Genomic DNA, 13376 nt, shown 5'->3' on the forward strand with positions numbered 1-13376 from the left:
TTTGGATGAAGAGAATTTTAGAGAAGCTGGGACAATCTCATGAAGGCTGCATAACTATAATGTGTGATAATAGCTCAACCATCAAGCTATCTAAAAGTCCTATTATGCATGGTCGCAACAAGCATATTGACGTGAGGTTTCATTTTTTAAGGAATCTTAGCAAGGAGGGTACAATTGAGTTAGTTCACTGTGGAAGTCAAGGCCAAGTGGCTGACATAATGAACCATTAAAGCTTGAAGTTTTTCAGATGCTTTGAAAGTTGTTGGGAGTATGTGAAAAATTCCTAATATAAACTAATTGTTATACAACATTTAGTTTAAGGGAGGGATTGAAGGGGTTCAATGCAGTACTTCTTCTGTTTAGAATAATATATTGGTTACCGGGAATGTCCTAGTCCTTAGGGATATTTTTCTATTTAGATACTTTTTCTATTTAAGTTTATCTATTTTCTATTACCATTGGCCTTTATTTTTGCTAAGTGGGTTGCTTTCTAGTTAATATGCAAACATGTATTGAATGACTGGTAATAAAAATTCTTTCAATTAAGTTCTTTGGGTTCAATTCTCAATTTCAAAATATTCCCTACAGAAGCAACATCAACTTTATAAGTAAGTTAAATGAAGATTTAATTTATCCTAGAACAATTGTATCTAATCTTGAGCCAATATTGTTTTATGAAAGAAATGTCGAATTTACAAGTAAAATGAAGATTTACACCGGTTATAAAAGTAGTGATGCTTATTAAATAATAATAATCTATAACAATAGATAAAAGGAGATTGATGACCACTTTTTAATCTCTCTTTTTACAAGGTTATTATGTCCTTAATAAATAAAAAATAACCATGCAAATCTAAAATTTTCTACTATTTTTTCTCCACTTTTTTTGGAAATCTTTTTCCATTTCGATCACTAATGAAATTACAAAGGTAACAATTAATTCCCTTTTTTTAGAATCCTTTGGCCTGCCCATGAAAGCAATTGCCCACAGTTCTGATTTGGTAACCTCCTCCCCCATGGCCTATCTATTTCATTAACCGTAAAATGAATCTCCCATCACCAATTTTTTTATTTCCGTTTTGTTTTTTTCTCTTTCTCTCTCTCAATTATCTCTCTCAGTGCACAGTGCACAGTGCACAGTGCACACTTCATTTCTATATTGTTATATATCTTTCTCAATCTACAATACTTTCAAGTAAAATTTAACTCATTGAAAGAAAACATTTTTAAATTGGTGAAGGACACATGTGCTTTTAGCAATTACATCATTACACGTATCAATTTAATAATGTTTAGTGAATATTTTTGTTATATTTTCTCTTACATCATTCGTTTTAGAGCCATTGATTAATGGTTACATAGTAAATTGAAGGGTGGCTACTTGCTACTTGCTATCCTCTCTCCAGACCATCAAATTAGTTTTTCTTATTTTAACCTCTTTCTCCGAAATTTTTCTAAATTCTTTTTTGTAATAATTTCTTAATATTTTTTATTATTTTTGGGGTGTTAAATTTGTAGAAGGTTTTGAAAGTAGCATGAGAGAGCAAGAGTGAGGTTGAAGTTGCCACAGTGACAGAAAATAATGATAATCATGTGAGAACTATTTTTTTATTGTTCCATTTTTATAAAACTTTTTTCTTGAGAACTATGTATTATTATCAACAGTTCACTTTATAAAATAAGTTTGTAAAAGTTTACAGATTCCAAAAGAAAAGTATTTTATGCATAAACATAGTGTCTCATATCAATTTACCAGATTACAAATATTATATTGTTGCATCAGACAAGGGTGATAATATGATATCTACTCTTCAATTTGACATGAGATAGGGAGTGCATCTGGAAAATGTTTGTTGGTAGAAGAGAGAGAAGAAGAAGGACAAATAGAGAAAGAATTGGAAATGCAATTCATCCGAAGAGAAACAGACTCAATTATTTAAGTATTTTTATATGTTTATATTTATTTAACAAATTTTTTATTAACAATAACATAATAACGACAGACAGATACGATAATATCTTTATTTTCGCTATTAGTAATATAAATTCTCGTTCATCGATATAGTTATTAGGAACACATGCATGTATGATTGATAAGCTGAATTAATAGGGGCGTAAGTTTGGATTTTCGGAGGTAAATTTACACGTGTTGAGGGGCCTGTAGACTAAATGATCTCATATACATTATTCATATATATTCATGGATCAAAGAATATGCAAAATAGATCTCATATATATTATATTAGATTCATATATCTTTAGACCATTTGGAGTGTTCTAACGGGTTCCCCATCATTCTGTTGGTCAGGGGAGACCTTGCTGTCCGATGTATGTTGTTTGGATTTGACATTCATTTCTGGTTGGAAATTAGCCAAATCTGATAGTTCTTCAACATTTTCCACAATGTCTTCCACACGAGCCACAATTTCAATGAGCAAAGAAGCTACAGTTACAACCTGAATAATTTCCATAAGTGGGATTTCTATTTTTGGAGCTAGATCATCAGGTGAAGCTGTTTCTGTTCGTGTACTACGTTTGGAATTATGTGGTGGGTTAACCAAGTATGGACAAGAATTTAACAAACTTCGGAGCTCTTGTGCAGCACTATTCATCTGTGTAACCAAAATATCAAGTTTAGATGATTTTTTCATTTTCCTTATTGTAGTTGCTAGCTCTCTTATGACACTTGCACAATTGGCACCCACTTTCATGGAGATGCTGCTCATATTCTTCTTCATGTCATCCGAAGCCTGCTCAAATTAATCAAAGTACATTAACTGGATGAGCTCAGGAATATATATATACACGTGTATTATTTGTGCATAACTAACTGAAATACCAAATTTGAGGGTTTTTCTTTTTTCTATATGCATGAAGATTTGTATTAATTTACTAACATTGCGATCTAAGTTAATCAACACGGTTATCAATTGCATTATGAAAAAATAGATTTGCACCAAAGAAGGTATAGATTAAAATAACTATATTAAAAGATTTCCATGAGTTTTTTAAGATTTGATTGATATATAATTTGATTAAAAATTCAGGTATTATACCTGGTTGTCTGAATTTATGCATCCAATAAGAGCATCTAAACAGGAAGCACAACTACGCATCGATGCCCCAATTTTAACATATTGCCTCCATGGGTGACGGAAGTTGAAGCGGCCATGGGCAGGCTCCCATCTAGCAAAATTTGCCTACAGTAACGATAATTGTTCAGTCACACACACTATAAATACGATGATAATTTTAATTTTGCTTTGATTTTATTGTATTCGTTAAGCTTTGCGCCACGAACACATAACTCTCCCGTTGATTATTTTATTTTATCTTTTGTTATTCACATATATATGGGATATGTAAACACTATCTACACAAAATAAATTGCACTAATTAGATAACTAAGTATACCATAGTTTCTTCTGTTGCTTTGGAACTTAGCACGCACTTGTAGCCTAGCAATTTTTTATCAGACACCTCATCACTTTCTGCTTCTGAGGCTTCACTACCACCGAAGTACTGAACCACACAACCTGAAATACATATTCATACAATTATATATATTTATATATATATAGCGTACCTAGTGGTAGTGCATGAGGCTGAAAAATCAAGAATTTCTATATTCTCTCACAGTGGAAGAAATTAAAATAATATGATAACAATTTTAATATGCAAGCAAATGCAAATAATCAACATAGAAAACTCACATCGCAAGGAGTTGGCCAGTTTGTCGAGGTTCCCTGTGACTAAAACAAAGAGTTCGAAACCAGCCCAAATGGGGCGAATGATAACGCTGACAATTATGCACATTATGCTACCAATTATAATCGTGCACACTCTGTACTGTGCCATGACCAACAATTCATCAACCCGGTAACCCGATATTGACACCAAGCTGAATGTGAGGATGAATATCAAAATACCATAATCAAAACGAGCCTTTAAGGAGGGGATGAATCTGGAGAATGTTGCTGCAGAAGCTGAACTTACAAAAACATGTGCATCAATTAATTTAACTATCTTCAATTATATATATATATATATATATATATATATATATATATATATATATATTATTTGTTTATGCACATAAAATTTTATTTTGTTAGTATTATATATACCTAAAAGAAAGACAGAGACTCCAGCAATTACGGGTTCCCATTGCTCTCCTGCCCTACTTGCTACCCAATGTACACCAATGCCTAGAAATCCAGCAAGGGAAGTTCCACACATTCTGTTAACAGTTTTACATATAGTTGCACCTGCAATTTGAGATTGTCATCAATTAACTACTACGAGGGACGTATGTCACATATATGAATTGTTACAATTAAAATAGTAACTAGCTAGCCAGCTATATATACATATAATGTAGCACTACCTACCGGCTGTGTACTCAAAAACTACAACCACAGTCATGACAGCCCACATAGCATTTCCTCCAACTCCATCATACAAAGGCTTCCAATAGTAGAAGAGAGAAACTGCTGAAAGTGCAATCCCTACTTTCAAGCAATGGATGAATTTTCTTGGGTCATTCACCCCAACCTCCCATGCTTTCTTCACAAACTTGCACAACTTCAAAGCCAGACCTGCTGTAACTGCCCACATGCAACCAACTATTGTTTTCTGCAGTGTGTCATCGTCTTCTTCTACCTTGATCCTCCATTCTACTTCTTTCGCCATATCGTTGCCACGAGCCATCTTCTTGATTAATGAGTACTACTAAAGTTGTTTATGTGTTTATGAAATTAGCAAGTTGTATGGTGGAAAATATTGTCAGACCAAGATTAGTGTGGCTAATAAGGCCCTAAATAATTTCCTTATGCCACACAAAACTATGGCAGAGCTAGAGAAGTAACCTTGTATTTATATAAAGAGAGGCTTCGCATGTCTCAACATGAGGATATTTTAATATTAATGATCAGGACAAGACATTTTATTTTTAGTTCAAGTGAAATAGGGAGACGTAGCTGATGTAACAACAGCACAAATCCCACTCAAGTATTCTTCTATCTTTTTAGTAGGTAAATGTTCCCAATTCAAATTGTTGGGTATATTATATGCATCGATGATCATATCTTCTTCTATATATAAATATGCACGTAAGAGCGGAAAAACAGAAGCACGTAATTTAAATGCAAGTTGTGTCAATGCAAACAAAATATAAAGATTGAATACTAACAAGCTAATTCTTTCATTTCATGTGTATTTAACGTGTCGAATTAACTTCTCTATTGCCATTTTAAAATACCAACAGAACTAATTTGTTAATATTAAAAAAAAAAACTGAAAATGTTTTTACATTACCGAACTTCTAACTTGAGGAGGAACTAGAAGATTTAAATGTGATTAAGCTAAGAATAAAAGTTAATCTTAAAGTTAGTTTAAAAAATCAAAATTTATAAAAATACCTTTAGGTAGTATTGAAGAGTTCAAGGTCCTAACTAATTATAATAGTATCAAATAAAGAAAACAAAAAAACTTCTAACTCAAAGCATGAAGGTATATCTTTTAGAGAATTATGTATTTACTTTTTCTTTTGTTATAAATGGGCAATAAAACATATACTGTACATGCATATGTCACATATTTCAATATTATTGCAAAAATAAAGTGATACAAAAATCTAGCTAGTAATGATTGTTTTGGTGTCCATCCCCGAACATGGCATGCATGCATTACATTTTTCAAATTTAGATGAATTAAAAACGAATAAACTTGTTGTGTCACTTCCACTCCTAATTTATATAGCCACTTGCACATATTTTACGCTAATTCACATAATGTTTTTCCTTTACAATTGACCTAACTAAAACGAGAAACTGGGGTATACGTTGCAACTTATATATGCAATCTCATAGTAGCATAGTGACTTGGTCCACCAAGTCTAGCATTGCATGCCTGTTGTACCGCACACATATGCCGTCACCTGATTCTTAGTGGCTCGGTTATCAGATCATTCTTCTGCTGTCTAAATATGGATAATAAAATTAGGAATTAGGAAAAGAATTAAAGAAAACGGAATGAATTAGGCCATGAGTAGGACCTTCTATTTAAAAACCTTAAAACATTTTTAGACAAATGAGGGTTGTGGAATTTACAATGGGGACTCCATATTGGTCATATATCTTCTCTTAGCATTTTGAAATGACAGGCGCGCACACACACACATATATATATATATATATATATATATATATATATATATATATATATGGGAGAGCCCTTATCTAACTACTTTTCGGTGTTCACGCACTATTTTTAATTTTGAAAAGTCAATCCAACTATCAAAAGTTGATTTATAAATAAATATATAGATAACGTACTTGAGTCACCATATTTTCTTCCTGTCCTAATTTGGTTAATTAATCAAGGGTTTAAAATTGTCAGTTGCAGCAACATATAACTTTGCCTACTTTAGTTAACTATTCGTACAAAGCATGCGTCCGGGTTTATGTGGAGGAATATGCATATCACATCATGTTAGCTATATATATATATATATATATATATATATATATATATATAGTTTAAAGGGATTCGAAGACTACACCTATCAAGGACCAAATTTGTGATTAGTACGATCTTTTGTTCGCCATTTGTTAATTAGCTTAAACTTCTGCAGATGTATTGCAAGCAGACAAGCTGCTATACCTAATAATTGCTGCTATAAGGAAAACAATTGAGATACGTACCACTACAACTATTTGTTTTCGATCTTCTAAATGTGTGTGTGATTTTCGTTAGATTTTTTAGAATTACATTAAAATATCACCTGATATAATTTTAGATACATGTTTGACATGTGAAGGATTTGATTTTAGGTCAAAAATTGATTTTAAATTGAAATAAATTTAGACAACTTTTGTATTAGATCAACAAGCTTACACTGACTTTGCTAGCTATTAACTTTTAAAAGTAAAAACATTCAAATATAAATTACATTATTTTAAAATAAATTTTAATAAAAAATATTTTACATAATCAATTTCATTCAAAATCAACTTTAATAATGTTTACCCAAAAATACTTTCATCTAGATTATATAGACATATGTGAATCTAATAATAAATTGCATGTTGCCCAGATTCCTTGAATATGCGAGATGAAAGCATTTCCTATGGATGTGCGTTGATTACCCTCTAACTAGTGCTGCATTTAAAGACAATCTAACAGGATATAGCTTAGATTCCCCAGTTAACTCAACAGAAGGAACAGAATGAATTAGGTCATGAGTACAACTTTCATTTTAATTAAAAGCTTTCAAACATTTTGATATGAATGTGGGTCCATGGTCCATGACATTGTAGAGCACTCCCGGATCCGCACTCTTTAGTGAAAAGACAAACCAAGTATCTAAGTAGCTTTATTGGGTCAGCATTTGTACAAGTCCTAACATTGGTCATTACCCTTGGCCAAAGTTATTTAAAGTTGTCTTGCAGCTACACAACTATGCTGCCTCTTTTAGTTAATTCGTAATGCATGTGTTCGGATATGTTTGGATGATTCGTCATCTCATCATTGTATATTGTTTAGCTTTTTCGTAAAAGGATTTAACCACTACACCAAGAACCATATCATTAATTTTGTAATCCTTTGTCCACCTTTTCTTTTACAATCATTACTTCTGCAGAGAAGGGTTTTTTGTAATTTGTAAATCAATCTAACTAAGTGCGACAGCAATAGGAAATCATTTTGATTATATTTGGCACTTAATTGAGATACCGTTCCAACTATTTTATTTAGCATCTTCATGTCATGGACACATAGGAATCTAACAATAAATCCTAGAAGATGTAAAAGTAAATCCAAATATGCCTATTTGGATGCTCATTATTGATCACTACTTTTGGCTCATAGAAACACAAAGTTGACAAGATAAAGATTTGAATTTCCTAAGTTAATTCGAAAAGAAGCTGCTGCCACTATGTCAAAGTCAACAAAATAACAAGGAAAAACCAATCATGTAAGCAATTTCAACAAGAGATCGAGACATCTTCTATTCTTTTAAAGTATTATAATTATTAAATGAAACAGCGTGAACACCGGCGGAGTTAAAGCATAGACCAATTGAATTATCTTGTTCGCTTCATTAACATGTTTTGCAGGCAGATGTACCACCTCTTGCATTCTCAGAAATTTCATTATGCATAACTTTGCACCTAAGATTTCATTTCATCACTAACACAGATTACCTACAATTTTTGCTAAGTGTATCCTAACCTATTATCACCTATGTACACACATGGATCCTGTTTCTGGGACCTGTGGAAATGGGTTGATAATCCTCTTCTTTCCTAAATATTGGCCTCAATAACATCGCAATGCTTATTAGAAGAATCAATGCCAGAGGTGTTTGTTTCCTGTAGAAGATGGATTAGGTACAAAAACACCTCTATCCTTGTCACGGGTCTGTTTGCCTGTTTGCACAAAGTAAACCAGTGTTACTTTTTATAAAATGAGAATGAAAACTCCAAATTGCAACCACATGCCATCATTTAAATGTTAATTATTTGTATTCTGTTATTACAATCAAGTATTGGATCTACCTCAACAATAAAGCGTGCCCAAAGTTTGGTCTTCCTTCTTTCCATCTTGGCTTTCAAGATATTCAGCCCGAAACGCTGAATCTTGTCAATTATCTCAAGGAAGAAGCCTTGCTCCTCACAAAGCATCTGCAAGAAAGCAATGTCAATGAATTCAATGTTGCATATGGAAACCCAACACTGAAGGATGGCAGATGATATATAAAACACAGTAACATACATTCTCAATTCTATCATACCTCTATAAGCATTTGACCAGGTAGACTCATGTCCTCAACTATAACTGGGTATAGCATTGTTTGGTGTGCCACTTCATATGCCCATGTAATGCCCCCGTTTTTGCTATCCGCCGCACCACTGTCTTTTAAAACCACTTCCTTTGCCTGCTCAATAAGCTTAACATCCAAGCAAGTCCAATCATATCTGGAGCTGACATGTTTATTTTCTTCTTACAAAGAAAATATTGTAGAAAAGTAGTTTGATCAGTTTACCTTTGGCTCATTTGGTTCCTGTAGCTTGTCTGAATACTTGAGGACACTTTGTAAGAAAAGCATGTATCTGATGGTGCGGTCTAACAAAGAATCAATGCTACACTGTCAAATCAAGAAAACATTTGTCATTTTAATATCTAAACAGTCTGCAGCACAAAAAACAAAAAAATGCAGCTAAGATTATAAATGTATGTCACAAATCACAAAGGCAGAATGGTGGAAGTTTAATGAAATTGAAAATTTTGCATCATATATAGAGGAAATATTAGGTTGTTCTAATAATCACCATTTATTCTTAGCAAAGATCAGTTAAAGCTTCATTTACCTTTCCATCATTGGGGATAATTCGTCTCAACTCTTTGATACAGTCTTGGATCTGCTGACGATCTTTTGGCCGCGGTCGAGTACTCTCCCCCGGCCTAGCCCTCTTCTTGGATGGCTTTCTGGGTTCCTCTGGCTTTTGAGGGTGCACTGGTACAGCCTTCCCAATATTAATGCTATGACTATCATCAATCCACATGCCTGTTTGTAATTTTGGGAATTTATCTTTCTTGGTTGGAAGATTGTTTGTGTTGTCTAAGTCACAAAGTCGCTGTGTCAAGTCTGCTCTAGCCCCAGGCCAATGAAAGTTGGTGAAATGTATTGGATTTCTATTCACTGATGAAGATTCTACCGTCTCGCTCTTATTGGGTGATAACTCATACTCAAGTTCAGAACTATTAAAAGGATTGTAATTTGCTCCACCCCTCAAAAGCTCTTCAATTCCTAACTCTGAGAATAATCTCTTCCGGGTGCCAGTCAATGCATCAGTAGTATTCAACTCTGATACACATTCAGAGAAGCCAGTATCAGTAACACCACTCACCACTGGTGAAAGCATATTCCCCCACCATTCATCACCTTGATCATAGCTAAAATCAAATTCCATGCTATCAAAGAGACCTTTTTCAGTGCTTTGCATGACCACAGATGCTTCTTTCCCATTTGAGTTGGAATTATGCTCTGCTAGGCATGTCACTGAAATATCATTTAAAGAACTACTTCCAACCAGATCAAAGGAAGTGGGATTAAATTCTGTTGATTCAGAAAAGTTGTTATCCAAGGCAATTACTGCTTCGCAGATACTATCCTCGGGAGAAGGACCAAACCACTGGCAAAGATCTTCCATAGGGCTGAAATTCAAAATTTCTTCTGACATATCAACTGGCTCTAAGTTCTCAGAGAGTCCATGCAATGCATTTGAACTTGAGGAAAAATCAACATCTATCACAACACCAGACTGAGTTGGATATTGGTTATCCAGTGAATTTTGTAATTTGCCTTGAAATGACCCTCTGTCCATACTGCACAGTGAGGTCAATGCTGAATCCTGAACTAGAAGTTTGCTGGCAGCAAAATCATTTTGGTTTGTAAAACACGCATCTGCATCTTCTTGTGCACTTACACAGGATACCAATTGTTGCTCCAACAAATTAAAAGAAGATAATTCACTACCACATACACCAAAATAGGGGTTTTCGGCAATTAATTTGTTTGTAGAAGAGTTAGGCTTCAAAAGCACATCAGCACTATCCCTATCTGATAATACAATTTGAGCTTCCATGGTACCTTTCAATTGGTCACTAAAATAAGAAGAATCTTCTTGCAATGAAACCATTGCTTTGTCATAAGTCATATATTGGGAAGGGAAGGAATTGTTGGGATTTGCAGAAGAAATGGAATCCCACAACCCATTTAAATCATTATTTTCACAATCTAGTGGTAAAACTGAATTTCCCGGCATGTCAAACATACCCATATCATCATCCATATCTGTTAGCACGCTTTGTGTTTGCTCCAAAAATTCCACTTTCTCTAAGATCTGCAATAATGGAAGTATTATAATATGATCCATTAGCACTCAGATATACATCAGCATAGATAAATATTGAAGACCATTAATTAATAATCAACCATGATGAAAATAACAAAAGGTGAGCTAGTAAAAATTGATAGGGTACACTATTCAGATAAAATATTGAACCAATAGAAAACATATAGTGAATGGTGCATGTCACTAGCATCATAACTTAACAAATAAGTGGCTAAATGTTAAATAGTATGTCAATGTTGGAAGCTCTTGTATATTTAAGAAAATGCTATTCCACAAGAATATTTCTGCATTCAAAACATGGAGCATAGAATGAAATAAGTAACAATACGGGCATGCTATTTTTATAATAGTGTGTCTTAAATTTCTCTGTCATTCAAGAATACTCTTCCAGATGAGACATGGGTGTAAACTTCTACTCTCCAGTCTTTCAGATAAAGAGCTACACTTATTAACGGGAATTCAACAACCTTATGCCAGTCGACAATCAGGTCAAGCCTTGACATTGTGGAATGATTTAATTTGGTTTACAATTGCAAGACTCATAAGGCTTAAATAGTTAAACCTAAATAAAGTGTATAAGGGAAGATTTAAGATTCTCTGTATCTGAAAAAATAATTTATAATAATATTAACTATTAAACTAGAGCCCACCAAATAAAAAATATTAAACAATCAAGAGCATGCTTGCTGTTTAAAATAAAAATCACATTAAATATAAACCTTTATGGCAAATCAACATCTATCAATTCAAAGTTAGTACAAAAACCAGAGCACATTGTCCTCCAAGATCTCGTTTTATCATAATAAAACTTGCCTGCACAAACTCATTTATGCATAATATCACAAATTCATGTTCTTTCATGATACTAACCTTCTTTCTGGATCCAAACTGTACCACTCCCCATGCTTTGACAGGTACCACCACAATAGTCTACAAAGCAGAAATGTTTATCAATATACATAAATCAGTGACTTTGAAGAATAAAGATAATCAAATAAGCATACTTTATATGGTATTAAGACACTAATTACATGTAATCTTGGTAACTTCAACTAAAGTAATTATATTTGACCTTTGGAAGAAATGTTGAAAGTGAGGGGTAGAGGAAAAAAAAATATGAAGCTTGGAACTTCAACTAAAATGCATTTTCGTTCCCCTGTAGTACCTTTATCCCAGAGGAGAACTGTTGCTGAAATTCAGAATCATCCTGCAAAAAAGAAAGAAAATTATTTAGTGATAAATGGACAAAAAAACAAGAGCAATTGAAAGTTGAAATAAATGGTACAATTTCAACAGTTGAAAACAATACCTCACAAATATTTTGGCCAGTCAAATTCCAATCATGAGTTTGACCATCTGAGTGCACCCAACTGTGCTTGCCCGTGGAAGCGGCTTCACCTACAATTCTAGATAGGACATGGCAACTGTATCAGAGCCCTTTGTCTTTCATTGATAAGTACATGCATTTGGGTTTTGCATTTGAAATGAATCTCCACTTTTATCTCACTGGTTTAGTGAAAAACTGAAAAATTATGTAGTTTTGGAAAAAGTAAAACAAAACTAAACAACAATTTGAGCATACCCTTCACCCAGAAGGTGGACCTGCGGATGCATGTTGGCAATTTCTTCTCCCAGATGCTCTTCATAGTATGCTTCTTCCACAGTCAACAACCTACATGAATTTCAAACATGCAATGCAATCCACGGTGAGAAAGATCAAAATGACAGAGAAATGTGAAAGCATTCGTTACTAAGATGTGACAGTTGAATAGTTTTTTGGAGCATTTTGTCAACAGAAGAAGAAACGTTTCTACTTCTTAGTACCCTCAAACAGGAAATGAGAAAAGAAAACATAATAGAAAAGAGAAGAGCAGAAGAAAAAAAAATGCTTTACAAGGAATTCCGTGGATGAAAGCGCCAGAAAATAGCATAAGACCAGCCATCACCACAAGTACAAAGAGTCTTGAGCTTATTCCGTAGAGTAAGAGGCATTGTCATTGCCATCGTCATTTGCCACTAACTAAATGGTTATAATTATCTATCGATGCATGAACAAGTATAGTCTATAATCTATATAGCAGAAACAGAAATTGGTGAATTGAAGGGAGGGAGGGAGGGAGGGCCAGTAAAAGCGAATATTCACTCAGAAATGTCAAACACAGGAAGAAAAGGAAAGGCAAAGTCTGAACAAAAATGTTGTCAGGTTTGGCCTATTCTCACTTTCAATCAAATCTAAGAGCATAATATAGACACATATTTAATAGTTTAATACTATAATGTATTTGTTGTTCTTTAGGGACAAAACCAACATCTATAACCCGTACTCTATTGAGCCTATTCTCTTCCCTAGCTTCCAATTTCCAACACAGCTTACGACATCAACTTCCCCACCACTGGTCCCACTCACTCATCGCCTACAAATATTCCCCACAACTTCACTTTCATTCTTTATGTCAT

The 13376-nt window shown here is 33.7% G+C and overlaps 2 protein-coding genes across 3 annotated transcripts; both read right to left on the reverse strand.

Annotated features, from left to right (window-relative positions):
- Positions 1-2103: 2103 nt before the first annotated feature.
- LOC114370674 (aluminum-activated malate transporter 10-like) lies at positions 2104-4834 on the reverse strand. The gene is made up of 6 exons (XM_028328069.1): positions 4392-4834; positions 4128-4268; positions 3714-3986; positions 3415-3536; positions 3057-3200; positions 2104-2750 (listed from the first exon to the last, which is right to left on the reverse strand). Exons 1-6 carry the CDS (start codon positions 4708-4710, stop codon positions 2259-2261), a joined length of 1491 nt encoding a protein of 496 aa, XP_028183870.1. The 5' UTR covers positions 4711-4834; the 3' UTR covers positions 2104-2258.
- A 3175-nt stretch (positions 4835-8009) lies between these two features.
- LOC114370293 (transcription factor bHLH155-like) lies at positions 8010-13160 on the reverse strand. 2 transcript variants are annotated; one of them, XM_028327597.1, is made up of 10 exons: positions 12814-13160; positions 12502-12591; positions 12229-12325; positions 12085-12126; positions 11790-11849; positions 9372-10907; positions 9047-9148; positions 8795-8938; positions 8559-8684; positions 8010-8429 (listed from the first exon to the last, which is right to left on the reverse strand). In XM_028327597.1, exons 1-10 carry the CDS (start codon positions 12927-12929, stop codon positions 8307-8309), a joined length of 2436 nt encoding a protein of 811 aa, XP_028183398.1. In that variant the 5' UTR covers positions 12930-13160; the 3' UTR covers positions 8010-8306. The 2 variants fall into 2 exon arrangements, with proteins under 2 accessions (XP_028183398.1, XP_028183397.1); XM_028327596.1 differs by having other exon boundaries at positions 8795-8950; positions 12814-13157.
- Between the last annotated feature and the right edge of the window lie 216 nt (positions 13161-13376).

Source organism: Glycine soja, chromosome 10, assembly GCF_004193775.1.
Source record: "Glycine soja cultivar W05 chromosome 10, ASM419377v2, whole genome shotgun sequence".
Classification (NCBI taxonomy): Eukaryota; Viridiplantae; Streptophyta; class Magnoliopsida; order Fabales; family Fabaceae; genus Glycine; species Glycine soja.

Excerpts from the sequence above, each read along its gene's own strand:
- LOC114370674 (XM_028328069.1), bottom strand. The coding sequence starts at position 4,710 with ATGGCTCGTGGCAACGATATGGCGAAAGAAGTAGAATGGAGGATCAAG. Across the intron at positions 3,987-4,127 it reads AGTCTCTGTCTTTCTTTTAG|CTTCTGCAGCAACATTCTCC; the intron begins GTATATATAATA and ends TTGTAAGTTCAG. Across the intron at positions 3,537-3,713 it reads ACTGGCCAACTCCTTGCGAT|GTTGTGTGGTTCAGTACTTC; the intron begins GTGAGTTTTCTA and ends TATGTATTTCAG.
- LOC114370293 (XM_028327596.1), bottom strand. The coding sequence starts at position 12,929 with ATGACGATGGCAATGACAATGCCTCTTACTCTACGGAATAAGCTCAAG. Across the intron at positions 10,908-11,789 it reads AGTTTGGATCCAGAAAGAAG|ATCTTAGAGAAAGTGGAATT; the intron begins GTTAGTATCATG and ends CCATTATTGCAG. Across the intron at positions 8,430-8,558 it reads GGGCACGCTTTATTGTTGAG|GCAAACAGACCCGTGACAAG; the intron begins GTAGATCCAATA and ends TTGTGCAAACAG.